General features: G+C 30.8%; 1 protein-coding gene across 1 annotated transcript; it reads right to left on the bottom strand.

Moving 5' to 3' along the window:
* Positions 1 to 8,251: 8,251 nt before the first annotated feature.
* LOC132740580 (uncharacterized) lies at positions 8,252 to 16,152 on the bottom strand. The gene is made up of 2 exons (XM_060728508.1): positions 16,003 to 16,152; positions 8,252 to 10,165 (listed from the first exon to the last, which is right to left on the bottom strand). Exons 1-2 carry the CDS (start codon positions 16,150 to 16,152, stop codon positions 8,252 to 8,254), a joined length of 2,064 nt encoding a protein of 687 aa, XP_060584491.1.
* Between the last annotated feature and the right edge of the window lie 1,241 nt (positions 16,153 to 17,393).

The following is a 17,393-nucleotide window of genomic DNA, read 5'->3' as shown; positions in this document are numbered from 1 at the left end:
AATGCTTCATTTTTTTAATATTCGTATTTTTAGGATAAAAGAGTTATTTGTTCATATCATACAGAGCGTTTTTCGCCGTACTAACGTCCATTACTTTATTATTGTCAATGAAAAAAAAACATAGTGCAACTATGCTAAGATATTTGATGAATGTCTTGTCATATCTTAACATTCTTATTTAATTGCAGTAGCATTGTTGTTTGAACGGGAGTTCAAAGCCTGTTACATCGGGTTTGTTTAAACTATTTCTAACAATAACTTTGGAAACTATAACAATTGCTTTTAGTTGCCAAAGTGCTGATTAGTAATTGAATTCATACTGATGCAAACCTGATTAACATTGTGTTTAAAAGACATAAATATCGTATTGGTATAATTTTGGATTTTTCAATTTTGATATCTCCTAGAATATCGGCAAACACGAACTTTAAATGAGTCTTGTAAACTGGCCATTCTTTAAATGTCTTGCCTCTTTTGCAACATAAATTGCCATGATTGATTGAAATAGATCAGTTTTGCTTTTGTTAAAAAAGATCAGTTGAGCTACGACAGAAGTTTATAAAAAGCAAATACATTATACTTTCGGAGGAACTTAAATGCACTTTCTTGTTATTTGAAAGTGACAGAGTAATTATAAAGACTGTTTATGGTATGACTCTAAAACCTGTTGCATTGAAATATTACTTATAGGCTTATTTCTTTTATTCTAAATAACAATATGTCAACAACTAGGGAAAAAAAAAGATTATTGGCTTGTTTTGTGTTTTCTGCGGCGTACTGTGGCTGTTCAAAACAAAAGGCCAAATTACAATGCCAGTAATGTCTTTTTGCTCTGCAGTGACCGTGTTATCGTTCTATAGCAAGCACCAACGCACTGCGTAAAAATTACAAAATTCATAACAATTAACTAAGTAATTAATTAAGTACTCATTTCTGAAATAACTGTTTTTTAAATGCAACAAAACAGCAACAGATAATTTATCTTCGTCTGAACTGATTTAGAGAGTCAGTTGAAGGATTTGTCTCTTTCTATGATGATATTTTTTTCTGAATCCTCAAACGGAGAATTTTAATGCACGACATGCAATGAATATTTTTTTGGAACATTTCTAAAGAGTGATTTTATTTAGTTTTTTTTAAAGAAATTACAATTTCATTTCATAAATCCTTAATAACTTCGGGACGGAATACCTCTGCCGCCACAGAAGATCGATCTTATTACAGATATAGCTGTTATTTGCGAGATATTTTGCATTAATCAAGATATTTTTATCACAAAATACGAACATTGATATTCCGTCACATTAAAACACAACATAAGAGCCACAACTGTAAGAACTATTGATAATTATAATTGTTATACGTACAATGTAGTCTGAATCACGTTCCTTTTTTCATGCTGTTCATTTATTTTCGGAATACTATTTCTGTAAACAAAGTAATAAATCTAGAAAGTTATTTAAACAACCGAAGCAACTTTAGAAACTTAGAAGAAATTGATGCTATAATATCTCAACACGATAAAGGTCATGCCAAAACATGTTCGTGTTCTCTAATCTTGAAGTCAGCAATTTCTTTTTAAGATTTGTACCCAAATCACAAATGAAAAATAATGTAAAATATCAGTGTTGACAATAATACATAGAATGTATAAATGACGTTTGGATAGCAAATGGATGATTTATTTCAATGGGATCTTAAAATATCTGAAAGGCATTCTATAAAAAGTCGATTTTTCAAAACTCTTATATCAGTCAAGGTATGCTTAAGTTATCTGAAATATTACAACTGAAACATTTTAAGCAAACAAAAATAAGCTCGTTGTTTTAATTATCTTATTCAATATGCTAATTTCAAGGGCTGATTATTCACAATCAAAATTAGCCTTGTCTTACTTTTTCCGCTTTTTTTGAAGTTGATTTCCATTCCTTTCGAATAATTATGAAATACAATAATTAATACAGACTTGTTTGCATGCTTCACTTTTTATTAATTATTAACAAATGACCCATTTCTAAAGAAATTTACGATTGTGCAATAAAAGGTTAAGATGCATATTATTTTGTAATTTTGTCTTTTTGTGTACTTGAAATTGCATAGTCACACCTTTAAGGTAAATTTCACGTTCCCCACACCAAGTGAACCATATATCAAATTAAACTAATATTTAAAAATATTAAATATATAAATTTTTGTTGTGTTATAAATAGCTTTTGAATAACTACACATGCGAAATGAAAGTAGCTAGAATAATTCTATTATAGTATTTATTATATATAATAGCAACATATTTTAGACCCTATATATTTAGTTAGTCTTAGATTAATTATCTTTGGTAATCTTAGTCATTTCATTTATTAATAAATTTAAACTTTTGTTTCAAGTTTCTTGGAAACGATTTAATAGTGACAACCAAATACATGATTATGTTCGACCGCAACTAATTTTTCACTGTTTTTCATAAAGTACCGTGTCATAACAATTTTATCTTTATTGAAAATGATCCCTTTATTTATTGATGCTAATCATTTAATATATTTGGTTTACAAAAATAAAGCAACCAGTTTCTTATGCCCTTATATAACAACTAGAAAATACAAACTCGCGTAACGAACACAAATTTTTATATTCAAATTACGCTATAACGACATTACTACGGACATCTACAGTAAAATAATATCATATGAATTAAATGCGTTAAACGCAATAAAAAGAAAGTTAGCGGTTTGTTTTGTTGTTGTTTTTTTTTTAAATGATGCAGTTATTTAGTCCTGTTAGAAATGAAGTCGCTCCCAGAATCGCATTGGCAATTGCAAACACGTTTAGTTATTGAAATACTGCGCCAAGTTCCTTGTCTATGCAAAATTCCGATTTACGATTATTTTCACTGAATACAAATTTATTACAATAACGCTTTGATAAAACTGTAAATTTAATTTAAAAAGCGATACTTTGTGATAGGAAAAGGTGATGCAATACAAGGACAAGTGATGTTGCTACTCAAAATGGATTGGCTAAAAAATTTGTTTTCTTTTGTTAATAGCGGTATAAAGTTAAGGAGCATGATATATAAAATCTAAGTTGAACAAAAATTATAGAAAGGTGATACAAAACCTATCCTTGAAATAAGACTAAGTATCCATTTTAAAAGAATCGAATAAAGAAAAATTAATTATCAAAATCGCCTTTTAAGCGTTTAACATGGTGTCTAGAACACATTATATTTACGGTAAGACTATGTCTGCTCTGATATAATGAATATATAACTAAAGAAAAAGCTTGGCTTATTGTCAACTTAATGAGTCCACACTTTTAAAGTGTTAATAATTGAGTACCGGCTCAGCCGTAGGAGCGGAGGATGTTGCAATCTTTTATCAGTTCCCATGTACAGACTTAATCAAACCAGTCTGCAATGTTAATTTAATTGCTGTTTTAATGCTTCCGAGGGTCCTTTTTCCAGTTATGTAATTGGATTAAATGTTAACCTTTACTTATCCCAAGAATGTACAAGATTGGTTAAGAAAATAGTAAATAAATTACTTAATCAAACATGTCAAGAAAAAATATAAATGATTATCTAGCACTTCTTTATCTAATATTTCAGTTCAGTGAACAAATACGTATGTTATTATTTCTAGACTACAACTATCTTTGGCATTACTGCTTGAATGGCTATTTTAAATTTGTTTTCCTTCTGTTTGTTTTTGCGTGTCTAAGCGAATGTTTTTAATCAATGTAACTTGTCCCATTATGAGCATCGTGATATATTTGTATTTTTTGTAATGATAGTTAAATTAAATGATAAATGACTTGATATTTTATTAGATTGTCCTTTTTCATTATGTGTTAATATATTCACTTAATTACTATAAATCGTTATAGTTTCTATCTAGAACAAACTTTAACGTATAACAGTAGATCTGGAGATATTAACTTGTCTAACAAATTTTATTTATTTCAGCATGCTTTATAAGCTACGCTATATGGTTAATATTACATAACTTCTGATGCTAACACTGGTGACGCATACTTGGTTTATACGAGTGATAGAATTAATATTTACCTCACAGTAATAGCACCATCACGCTGTATTTTGATAAATCTCTGTCGTAACTATTTTTGAGGTAGCTATTGCTAATTCAATAAAAGACCTATCGTTTGCTTTTGTGCTAAGAGTGGCATATTCTTATCAAAATATCATATTTATCAGCAAATACTGTTTGCGGCCAAGCGTTACGTAGCCGTAAGTTATTACGATATTCTGTTTTACTCGCCGCTTTCAAACATCGAAACTTGCCTGTTGCTTCATACACCATAAATATTTGTTTAAGTTGAATATGCTCTATATATCAGCACTGTCATTATAAATTGATACAGTAGTATAATAGTTTTAAGTAGCGCTACGTGCCCTATGTTGTGCATGTTCACACTTCTAATGTTAATATGATGTAGCATAATCATCTGCAACAACAGTGCAAATTTTCTCTATTTATTGTCTTACTTAATTTTACATAACATACAGTAATTGTGCATACGATTGTTTTAATTTATACATGTTATTTGAAATTATAGTATATTATGTCGTCGATTTCTTATTATCCTGACCATTTTATTTTTTTACAAAGCTTTTTTAATGTTTAGATAGTACAAAGACTTTTTACTTTAAAAATTGTGTAAGAACCATCCATTTAATTTAGAATGTAAACAGATATGGGTTAAGCCATACATTTAACACACGCGTTATGATTCAGTTGAACATGCAATTACTGTCACAGTGGTTATTTAAACAACTTTTTATCTTATACTTGCAACAGAATTAATGCGGATATCCACGTACAAAGTCAATTTATTGTCTGAGAAAGGATGTTGGATTCTAACAGAACAAAGTTTTTTGTTTTGTTTTGTTTATGTGTGAAGACCTGTCTTCATATCCAACTAAAGATTGTATGATTACACATAAACGGATATTGAAGCAAATAGTCCGTGATACAGAAAGGTTTGCAAGTTGATTCTTTTGTTAAATAGGTACAAGTTCATTACAAATGCTATTTTGCTTATATAATTGCATTGCATTAATATCAGGAGTTTATATATTGTAATAATCCGTTGAGAATATATGAACCTTTTTCACATTTTCGCTATGAGCTTTTTTGTGTTATCGTAAGTCAGTTAGTTTTAGAAATTAAGGATAACGCATTTGTATCATATCATACTATTAGCTCGAATTAATGAGCTTTAACAAAAGTTAAAAGAGAATTTGAGGTATTTCAGTCAGTAGTGAGCAACAATGGTGTTTTTTTTAAATTTTTTTTTTGTTTTTTTTAAACTTTTTTTGTTACGGTAGCAAAGCATTACATGTATAACATGTAAGTCTGAACCAGTTGGGTATTGCTCCAATATTTATCATGTGCTATGTTTTAGTATACATTATACATACATGTTGTTTACTTGTAAACTGCTTAACTGTTGTAGTAATAACTCATGCATTATTTAGATAGGATAACTTTCTGATGTTATTTATTGTTGAATTGCTAGATTATGGATTACTTGTTTAGAACATTAAATTAGACCCTTTCTAAGAATTTTTCTTAGTGACATTTTTCATCTAACTTTTACCTTTTAAGTCATCAGTATCATTTTAAGATCAAGTTTGTGGAGTATTATTCAACTTTTAAGTGATTTACTGGACTTGGACTTATTTTGAAGATAAGTTAAAATTTCGTGTGGAATTTATTTGTGGGAATTTATTCTATATTTTACTTGGATTTAAATGTGCTATTCAAAAAAGGATCATTCCAGGATCAGACTAGACATTTGTGATTTCATTTTATTTGGACTTCAGGTATTTGTAAACATAATTTGTTATTTTATTTTTCTTTGATAATTTTTCTGTAATAAATTTGTTATTGTTACAAGTTTGTTGCTGGCTTTTCTTTCTCGTTACGCCTGGTTCGTAACAGTTTGAGTTGCTTTGTCTGTAATTTACTTGTCACACTTAAAGTTTAATCAAATACCTTAAACTATTGTGTCTCCTCAGCTTATTGTATCCCAATTTTATTCAAATATGATGTTAATATATTGCTGATAATGACACCTCTGGTAGAATATATTAGTCCGGTCCACGATAATCATTTTTGACAACTAATGGTTTTGTGATGTTTTGATTATATCCACTATTTTAGATTACTACCTAATGCTTCAATAAATACTATTTTTTTTTATTTAGAACTCTTTACTTGAACCCCTGAAATTCTTTCATGCGAAGTGATAAAATGAACTGCTGGCTTATCAACATTTTCAACTTTTTTCACCTCTCATCGGGTAATTCCGTTAACGCCGTCCCTCGACTGTCGCTCAGCCAATGTACGGAGGGATACATCCCTATATCCAACCAATATTACGGATACATCATCTAACAGCAAAAGTTTTAAATTACACTTACATGATTAAAAAGACGACGATGTGTTAAATTATTGCACATGTATATGTGATGTTTATTGCACATGTATGTGTGATGTATATGAAAGCAAGGTGTACATACTTATACAAATAATGTGTGTGCACTGTATTCTAAAATTACAAATACTCAAATATGTAAACGTTTAAAATAGCAAATGAAAAGCAGTTAATAATCTCAATTTTGTGAGTGATGTTTATATTATTATTATTATATACCCCATTTCTATAGCACTCTTTTCATAAATAATGAATGTTCAAGAGTGCTTTACATAAATCCGATAAAACATAATCATATATATATATGTAAGACATAATGTACAACATTAATTAAGTAAACCTATTAAACAATAATGATAATCTAAAACCAGTAAAGGATGGTAAGAAATACAGACACATTTAGTTTAAAATCAATGCTCAATTAAAATAAACACTGATAATATAGCAAAAGTAGTACATGTATGATGATTTATGAACTAACGTCCATAGAACTTTATGGAATAATGTGTTTTGAGAGCTCTCTTAAAACATGGCAAGGTATAACAGTCTCTTATGTCAGGTGGTAACGCGTTCCATAATTTCGCTGCGGCTGTCTGGAAGCACCTGTCACCATATCGTACTGTCCGAGATTTAGGCACAACTAATGTCATTGAGTTATTCTGGGACCTCAGATTTCTGACTGGGATGTACACGTCTATCATGTCTTTTATATAGGCTGGTGATTGATCGATGAGGGATTTATATGTATAAGTCAAAATTTTATATTCAACCCGATACTCTACCGGAAGCCAGTGAAGTTCACGTAAGATAGGTGTTATGTGGTCATATTTGAGTGTTTTGGTCACAATTCTAGCTGCTGTATTTTGAACATGTTGTAACTTGTGCATTACAGTAGTCTAACCTAGAACTAACAAGTGAATTTACTAGAGATTTGGTTGCTTTAACAGTAAGATAGGGTCTGATGAGACCGATTTGTCTTAATTGTGCATAACAGTTCCTACAGACATTATTTACATGTTGTTCAATCCTCATGTTCGAGTCAAGAAATGCACCAAGATTGCGCACACTAGATGATTGGCTAATTTTCGAACCGTCGACTGTAACATCTGAAACAGGTTGTGCGTTATGTTCAGATGAGAAGATGATCAACTCTGTTTTGTCGCCGTTTAGCTTCAGCATGTTGGCATTCATCCAACTTACAATATCTTCAAGACATCTTTCAATACGGTTTATATTCTCCTGAATTGAAATATTAGTCACTGGTTTGAAGGATAGATAGAGGTGTGAGTCATCTGCGAAGAAATGGTTGTTTAGATCGTGTTTACGGCAGATTTCTCCGACAGGTTTCGTATACATCACATAGCTCTTGGGTCCCAGGACAGACCCTTGAGGTACACTGTACTCCATGTGGACTGGCTGTGATAGTTTGTTGTTTATGCATACAGTCTGGTATCGGTCGGTCAGGTATGACGTCATCCATGCGAGTGGCTTGCCTGTAATTCCAAAGTGTCGTTCAAGGCGGCGAAGGAGCGTTCCGTGATCTTTTGTATCAAAAGCAGCAGCTAAATCAATCATCACGAGAATAGTCACATTGTTATTATCAAAAGACCGTAGAATGTCATTTTGAACTTTTAACAATGCAGTCTCGGGCGAATGGAACTTGCGATAAGCAGATTGGTTGACCTCGTGTAGATTATTTGTCTTCAGACGGCTCTCAATTCGTACGTCAACGACCTTTTCCAAGATTTCAGACAGGAATGGCAAGTTAGACACAGGCCTATAGTTTTTCAGTTCCTTAGGAACTAGATTTTGGTTTCTTTAGAAGTGGTCTTATTCGTGAGTGTTTGAACATTTTTGGTACATAAGCAGCATCCAAGGACACGTTTATAAAACTGGTTATCACTGGTGTTAGTTCATCTAGGCATTCTTTTAACAGCCATGTTGGAATGGGATCTAACTCACAGGATTTGGTGGCTGATTTTTTAATCAATGCTTTCACTTCTTGCTCTGTGGTTGGAGCAAACACAGTATATTTGACACCCGTATATTCAGATTCCATATCTACATTAACAGGTACCGATTGTGTTTGAGAACGTATGTTATCCCTTATTGCTTCAATCTTTCCGATGAAGAAGTCACTGAATTTCTGGGCAAGGCGCTCTGAAGATGAATCAAATGGTAGAATCACTTCATTTGTATCTCCAAGTAGACCTTTGGTAATCTTAGATAGACTTTTATGATCATTGCCACAAGACTCTATTTTACTTGTATAGTATTCTACACGAGCTTGTTTTAACATCTTCTTCACACTAGAACAGTGTGTTCTGTAGATCTGATGGTCTATTATTAGTTCAGTTTCACGCCATTTCCGTTCCAGTTTACGTTTTTCATGTTTGGCTTCGTGGAGTTGCTCTGTATACCACGGACAAGCAGGTCTCAATGTAATAGTCTTGTTAATCATCGGAGCATGTTTATCCAAAATTGAGGTTAGATTGTCTGAATACTTCATCATAAAACCATCTATGTCAGAAGGGATACACTCTTTGTTGAAGAATTCCATTTTCCGTATGTCATCTCGAAAAGAATCAATGTCAATTGCGCGAAGTTTTCTGTAAGAAACCAATTTCCGTACCGGTGCAGGTTTTGAGGCTTTGACATCAAATGTAACAGCAAAATGGTCACGTAAGATATTTCCACTTGAATCAGAGAGTCCAGGATCTACGACCTCTATGTTTGATACAATGTTGTCTGTTTCCCTTGATATCACTACGTCCAATGTATGACCTGCAACATGGGTTGGTTCTTGTACATGCTGATGCATACCACATGCATCAAGGTTACTTGTAAATTTTCTCGTATCGTTGTTGTCTGGTATATCTAGATGGAGGTTCAGATCGCCTACTATGATTGCAGAATTGTCAACTGTAGCGTACTTAGTTAAGAAAAGGGGCCACTCATGATCAAGGAAAGTGTTTGTATTCAAGCCGTTCTGTTTAGAAGGAGGTGGTCTGTATATTACCGCTTGTCTCATAGAGTACCGCCCAATAACTACATTACAGTCCATGAACTCAAATTGTGAGAATTCCTTGCTTTGACTTGACGACTCAGTGGTGACTTGTATAGAAGCTTTATGGATGATAGCTACACCACCACCTCTCCTACCAACACGCGGGACATGTTTCATTTTGTAGCCAGGAGATACAAGTTCACTGATACACACCTTATCAACGGAACTACCTAGCCATGTTTCAGTTATAGCACATATGTCAAACACATTGGAGAGAATAAAGTCACATATGGATAGGGTTTTGTTTTTCACTGAGCGTGTGTTCATTAAACATATTTTTATGTTTGTTTGGCCTTTTACTGTTGTATTGTGTTCAAGATTTACCCGGATTAAGTTTTTCACATTGCACATGCTGAGTGATTTTTCTATACGTCTTCTCTGATTAACTTTTGTTATTTCCTGGGGAAGTAACTGTAAATTGTCAACATTCACACCATTGTTAGTATCCCAGGCTCGTCTAATCCCATATTGCCCACCTCTGTTCCCTCTGTATTGCATTAACTTAAGTCCTTTCAAAGTGTTGATAATAATAGGATTAAGTCCTTTTTGTGAACTTGGTAATTGTCCAATATTATATAGGTTTGACCGTGTATATATAATCCTCGTCGAGTTTCGCTCACTAAAACACATAATTGCTGTATGCTTTAAAAATAAAATATTAAAATGTATAGAATCATCAAAGTTTTAAATTCCAAATATCTTTAAAACCACAAGAGTAATTCACAAGCAATTTATATCACTATGATTACAAAATGAAACTACGTAATATATCAAACTTTGAAAATTTTCAGTCAAGTATAACTTTCAAAAAACAATCAAGTTTGCAGAGCAACAAAAAATGCAGCCTACACCTGGCGCATATGATATGCTATTTATAGTGCTCAATGTGATATTAAAGTATGGACGGCGACACATTTTAACATGAAATACAAATAGTGCTCACAAACACGACTATACGCTTTGCAACATAATTATCATGTCACTTTAATCGCAGAAGTTATTCTAGGATGAAGCTGATTAAATAAAATGATATGTCTGTAATTCATATGTCGCTTCTATATATAGAATCATTTGATTATATACGATGGTCTCAATTTTCTGTAAGACATCTGTCTGCAGATCATATGGGCGGAAATATGTTTTGTCGGTTACCGTCTAAGACATAACGGCAAAGTATTTCTAGGAATCATTTAATTCAATTTTATAAGGAGGTGCGCTTTAATGTTAATTAACACTTCATTAAATGTTTTCCCATTGAATAAATTTTATAGCCAAAAAAGTCATTTATCCGACAGTCATTTATCAAAAGTCATTTATCAAAAGTCATTTATCAAAAGAATGTCATGAATGTGTGTCAGTCCAAATGTAGATACAGTAAAATACACCAAATAGAACAGCTTCTCATTTATCATAAAACATTCTAGATTTGATATAGAACATTCTTAATACGATTTGGTTTGGACGGTATCAAACGTAAACATATGTTACAAAACGTATTTATGCAAGTAATATGGCACATTAATAAGTACAACGAAACAGACATTGTATCATAAAATGTTCTTGAATTTGGAAAATCCTTTAGTTATAAAAAAAAAAGGATTGTAATTTGTCACGGAAGTTGCTGGAAAATATATAATTTTCTGGTGAAGTCCATAAATATAAGACAAAACAGAGAAAGTATGTTACATAAAATGTCTTCAGGTTGACATATTTTATTAGCAGTAGATGCAATATCGTTTCATAAACCAAAATAAGTTTTTAAATAAACCCTAGCCTTAAGAAGTTGCCAGTCCTAATATGTAATGTAGACATTCACTATGGTTTGTTTTTAGACAAAGCTTCTATGTATTTACCTAGCCTTTCAAGTATTCTACCACTTGCAGCATTAGCAAGGTCAATTAAATTAGTTAACAATATTTATTTTACCTTTTGCGACTTTTATACTTTCCCCATTTTATCGTCAAGGAATATTTCTTCAATTCAGTTTAACATTACAAAAATGTTTTGGTTATCTTTATCACTGATTGTTGTTGTTGCTTTTGTTTATTTCTACTTATTTATTTATTTATTTGTTTTTGCTATAAAAGAAAAAAAATATTATTTACAATGTGATTTATTTATTTTGTTTTACTTATGACAGTATATTTGAAGAAAAACACTCATTTGACAAGTACTTTTGTAGTTGTGTTCCCGACAAAACTTTTAAAGTAAATCTGATACAAGAGAATAACTAAAGAATGCAGGGTAGAGTAATTGACTTTGCATAATGCACGTCCTACCAAATTGAATGTGCTTAGTCAGTGTAGTAAGTTTGAATAATATCCGTGAAGTACTTTTATTTAGGAGTTTAACTTTGTATGGATTTCCAAGTAAGTCTGAAAAATGAGAATAACTCTGAAGGTAGTCAGGCAAGGCAGAGTTATTGTGTTATTGTACTTACTACTGCACTTCGAATTCCTCTCAATATACTCTGTGAGTGTATGACGTTTTATTTCCTCAAGTATTTTTGGGGAAATGTGCCGCACAAGTTTTTCTAGTAAATCTGATGGAAGTGAATAAATCTTAAAGAAGGCAATGTGTTTTTATTGTTCTTGTGCACTGCATTTTCAACTTATGTGCTATGTCAGTGTATAAAGTGTGTAAAGGACATCCCTTGCGTACATAAGGAGTAAAGCTTTAGACAATTGTTTTATAAGTAAATCAAATAAAAGGAAATAGCTCTAAAAGTTAGCAATACATAGTGATTGTATTGGCACACTAAAATTCGTTCAATGCGCTGTCAGTGTATACAATGTAAATCCAACTAACATAAAGTTCCTTTACGAGTCAAAGGTTTAATTAAATACATATTTAATTATATGTGCATATTTTGTTGATGACTCAAGGTTTCTGTTCACTTACGATCAAAACAGACGGTATCTAACAGACCGAAGACAATATAGTTACGATCGCAATTGATAAAGATCACCTAGTCACCTTGGAGAAAAAAGTCATGTAACTGACATTTTTTGAGAAAATCACTTTTTGTCATTATTTGGTTAGAAATACAAAGTTTCACCAGTCTCCGACGTTAAGAAACTACATTTTGATAAAAAATAACTTTTTGGCATAAAAATAAAAAAAGGTAAGTGCGGGCTTCAGAATTCGTTGGTGCAAAAACTACAGTAAGTACACTTACATGAGTTTTTGCGCCAATGTTTTTACAGATAAGTTGAAGTTATTTGATGCAAAAAGTATTGTAACTGCATTAAAATATTACACTTTTGCATTATTAAATAGCAAAATTGTTTATAAAATACAAATTTTATGTATAAATCTACTTTAGGAAACTGACATTTAAAGAAAATGTTTTATTTTAATTTGACACCAAACAATATAGCTAGGAATTTATCAGTATTAAAATTTTGATTTTTTTTAAATGATTCAAGTAATATTAGAGTTGTCATTGCTTTGTTGGAAAGCAAATTTAAGATGATAAAATACTGATGATACACAGATATATTGATAATTATATACTTTAAGTGTTATCTACTTGTATCTAATTCTTTTCCATAATTGATTAAATGCTTTCAGTAAAAGCATGGTCTTTTCATAAATGAGTCCTGTTTCAAACAAATTGCATGATTTTTGCTAACAATTTTTTGTCATCACTGCTATAAAATATGCTTCTGCATATGTTTTGGTTGAATTTTCATAATTTCTAGACATTCAAATATTAAATCAAAATTCTTGATTTTCTAAAATGTGTACTGATCAACAGAAAAATATCAACAATACATCAATATCATTTCTATCGATGACAGCTCTAAGCAATTTTTTTTAATTGTTTACTCACTTATTTATTATGAAAATAAAGATAAAACTTGCTTATTGCATTATATAAGGACAACTTTATTACAAAAATGTAATAACTGCAATTTCACTGTTTATAGCCTTGAATTGCTAACATTGGTTTATCTTTTCTCTTTAAATTTCTATTAAAACATGGCAGACAAAGGCATGTAATCTTTTTCAATAATATATTGGTCTCGTCTGAAGTGTGGTGCATCTACAACTCCCATACATTCATACATATAGAATGGGGTCAAAAATTAAGAATGACTCAGTTTATTTCCTATTAATGTTGTGCAATCCATGTAAAATACTTTAATTAACAGAAAATTTCAATTTTCAACAATTGTACAAATTGCACATAGACCCAAACCAAATTAATCACAGGCATTAATCTGAATTTTTAAATATAATCAAAACTATTAAACCATAATAATGATTTGGTGTATAAGGCTTAAAGTTTGGTGGCAGGAAATAAGACAATTTGAAAATAATGTATCAAAATTTTGAAAAGAAGAAGAATTGAAAAGAAAATTATATATTAAAATTAAAGTCTGTTCATGAGAGATAATATAACAGGATCTCACTGGGATATGTTAGGCAAGAAAAGTTTAGGATTCTTAGCAGGTTCATCCAAAATCTTAACTTCATCCGAAAAGTTCAGGATTCCTAGTGGTTTTATCAAAAATCTCAAAGTCTATGTCCTTGTGATGGTTGGATATTTATAATTGAGACATAGATACATGTATTATGATATATAGATCTCCAAATACCCTTTTTATAACAAATACATAAATAATTAAACTGTACCATGAGAAAATGGCAACAGTAAAGAACATGGTTAACAAGTTTTCACTTACTTCACTTCAGTATTGTTATGTTTTTTTTTCTGGTCCTCAGTAATCATTGATTCCAGCACTTTTAAGTTTGAAAATTGAGTACAGCTTAAGTCGGTGCTAGGGGGCGTCAGGGCTGTTGCATTTTTCATTATTGCTTATGTATACAGACTTAATCAAGCCATGTCTGCAGTTTTCATGTAATTTTGTTGTGAGTTAAATGCTTACATTTACTCTGAAAGTGAAAAAAATACACTGCTTTGGATTTACTGTTACTGTTTAAAGTTAATTTTAAAATATTCAATTTTTAAATTTCATAAGTTTAATGTAATAAATTTAATCCAAAATGACACATTTTAAACAAACCTTGCAATTAATTTGTTTATAATAAACATCTTTAAATGTCTATGCAATGCAGTAACTCCGATGCTTAAAACTAAAGTTAATGCAAAAACTATGGTAAGTGCACTTACATCACTTTTTGCGTTTAAAATCCCAGTGCAAAAAAGTCATGTAAGTGTAGAAAAATGTCTAATTTCTTTTTATACATAAATGAATAATTGTAATGTTTAAAACCAATCTAATAATACTTATTAATGATATTTTAACATTATTGTCTGGAATTGAAATGGTTTACTCAAAATGAACAAATCAGTTTTTTGTGTCTCCTGTAAAATTTCAAAACTGTCAGTTACAGTACTTTTTGCGCCAAGGTGACGACCTGTCAAACATTTTTAAACTAAATGAAATATTTATAACTTATGGCAAATATTCAAACGCATAAAGTGAGGTACAAAGACTAATTAATGATGTGCCTCTATAAAGTGATATTCAGTATTGATATAACACCCATTGCATAAGACAACACAACTGGCTAATTTTTGTGTTTTGTGCTGCGTACTAATGATCATTTTATTTTGCTTCTCCTACTGGATCATTGATTGCCATCATTAAATTAAATACAACTGAAACCGGTGCTTGTGGGGCAGATGTTGCACTTTTACATTATTTCATTATCTCTCATAAGCAGACTCAGTTAAACTGAGTATGCAATTTTCATATCTTATTGTGATTTAACTGCTTACAGGTTAGCATCCCTTTTCCAGATTGTTTTACAGCAAGGAGCCAATTACATTGTTAAATGCACTTTTCTATCGGTAAGTGGTGGTATTATTGTTATTTTAAGTATGTGCCTTGAATTGACCAACGTCAAAAACTGAAATGTCTATTTCCGACTTTAACATATTTTTCAGTGCAAATAAAAATCAGAAAGGAAACGTTGCATATAAAACCCCTTTTTTTTGAAAACGTCTCACAACTTATTTAAGTGCGGTTTAAAAAAGGAAATGCCAATTTTATTCGATAAATACTAAAATACTTGAAAAACGAATATCGGACGCCAAGAAAATCAATTTTATTACAAAAATTATATAACTTCTATTTGCAGAATGTTTTGCATTAATCAAGATATTTCTGATCATATACAGTATTCAAAATTTAATATAATTTACATAATATTCTGTCACATTTAAATTCAACACAAGAGGTACATTTATAAGTGATAATTTTGATAGTATATTTACATAACACTCCATTATGTTCCCAGTTTTTCATATCCTTTATTTTATTTTCTGAATATCCATTTCTGAAAACAACGTCATAAATCTATAATTAAAGTTCGATATGCGACTTTTCAAACTGTGCACGAGTTCAAATATATTCCGTATTGTACAGTAAAATGTATAATAAGCTTTTAATTATTATATTCTTCGTTTAATTTGAAATATCATCATCATCATCATTCTCCCTAACAAAACTACCACCAATATCATCATCCACACTACCACCATTATCAGCAACAAAACCACTACCATTATCAACAACACCATCAATATAACCACCAAAACCACTACCACCACCATCCCCTGTCAAAACTTTTATGAAGAAAAAGTAATAATTCATGAATGGTTTTGTTGTATTTAGGATTTGACTTACAAAACGAAAACATTTTAGACGTTACAGTAGTGTTAGTTCAGGAAAATGACTGTTAAAATTGCCTAAACAAATTATACATTGTAACAACTTACATTTATCATTTATATCTTACATTCATCATTTATATCTGTTTAATAAACATCATAATTATATAACAGTTTATCTGAAAAAAATATCACATTTACACATATTATCCCTATTATCACATTGACAGTAGTAAATCGCTAACATTTAGCGCGTCTTAACGTTATGTTTAAATAGCGCAAATGACGTCACGTCAAAATATATGCACGGTTGTTTAGTGCACATGTACCCAAAATTTCCAATATAGTACAGTCCCTGGGGACCTTTTGTGTGCAAAAAAGGTCCATGGATAAATGATATACCAATGTAAAGCTAAATGTTTGAAGTTTACAAAAAATTTGGGTAGACATGTCAAATCATGGTACGTTTTGAGAAATCCAAGATGGCCGTCAAGATGGCCGCCAAATTATTGAAAAATGGCTAATACGCAATTTATATGATAAAATTAGTTCTTTTTTGTATTTATTTTGGTACAGGTGATGTTAAAACTTCACATACTATTGGAAGAATATGAAAAAGGGTCCTTTTCCTTTTTCTTATGCATATACTCTTGTTTTCATAGAGAAATTTTGCTAAAAAAGCATGAAAAAGTAACAAAAATCGACATGGGGCTGGCGTTTTTTCCTATCAGTCGAGACATAGTGGTGAAAACTAATATTTTTACCATATTATACAAAGACCTGATCAACAACTTACTAATTGTACCCTTATTTTAATTTTTATTGTGTAAGAATGTGAATTCTGACATTCCTAGAGTGGGTGGGGTACACTTAAATTGAGTCCAAATTTCTAGTGAACTGATATATAACGATTATTAAGACTAAGAATAACCAACAAGATTACATTTTAAAATGTTCTTAAGTCTTTAATTTTCTAAAAGGTAGATTTTTATTCTACAAACAACATTAATTGGTTCTGTTGCCATGGCAACAAAGTGGTTAAATGAGAGAAACCCGGAAACGTATGAGGCTTTCGGTTTTATCATTTCAAGCATGTTGTAGAAGTTAATGTCATGATTATGCATTACAGAATTCAGATACATTTGGATACATTTGAAACATAAAAAAAATCATTTCAAATTTCACTTTATTTACTTTCCATGAAAAAACACAAATTTGAATTAA

Source organism: Ruditapes philippinarum, unplaced genomic scaffold (assembly GCF_026571515.1).
Source record: "Ruditapes philippinarum isolate M1 unplaced genomic scaffold, ASM2657151v2 ctg10307_1_1_1_1, whole genome shotgun sequence".
Lineage (NCBI taxonomy): Eukaryota > Metazoa > Mollusca > Bivalvia > Venerida > Veneridae > Ruditapes > Ruditapes philippinarum.
This window is presented reverse-complemented; position numbering and strand designations above follow the sequence as displayed.

Coding starts and splice junctions, on each gene's coding strand:
- LOC132740580 (XM_060728508.1), bottom strand. CDS start 16,152: ATGAATTATTACTTTTTCTTCATAAAAGTTTTGACAGGGGATGGTGGT. Junction 10,166..16,002: donor ATGATATTGGTGGTAGTTTT/GTTAGGGAGAAT, acceptor TTATTTTTAAAG/CATACAGCAATTATGTGTTT.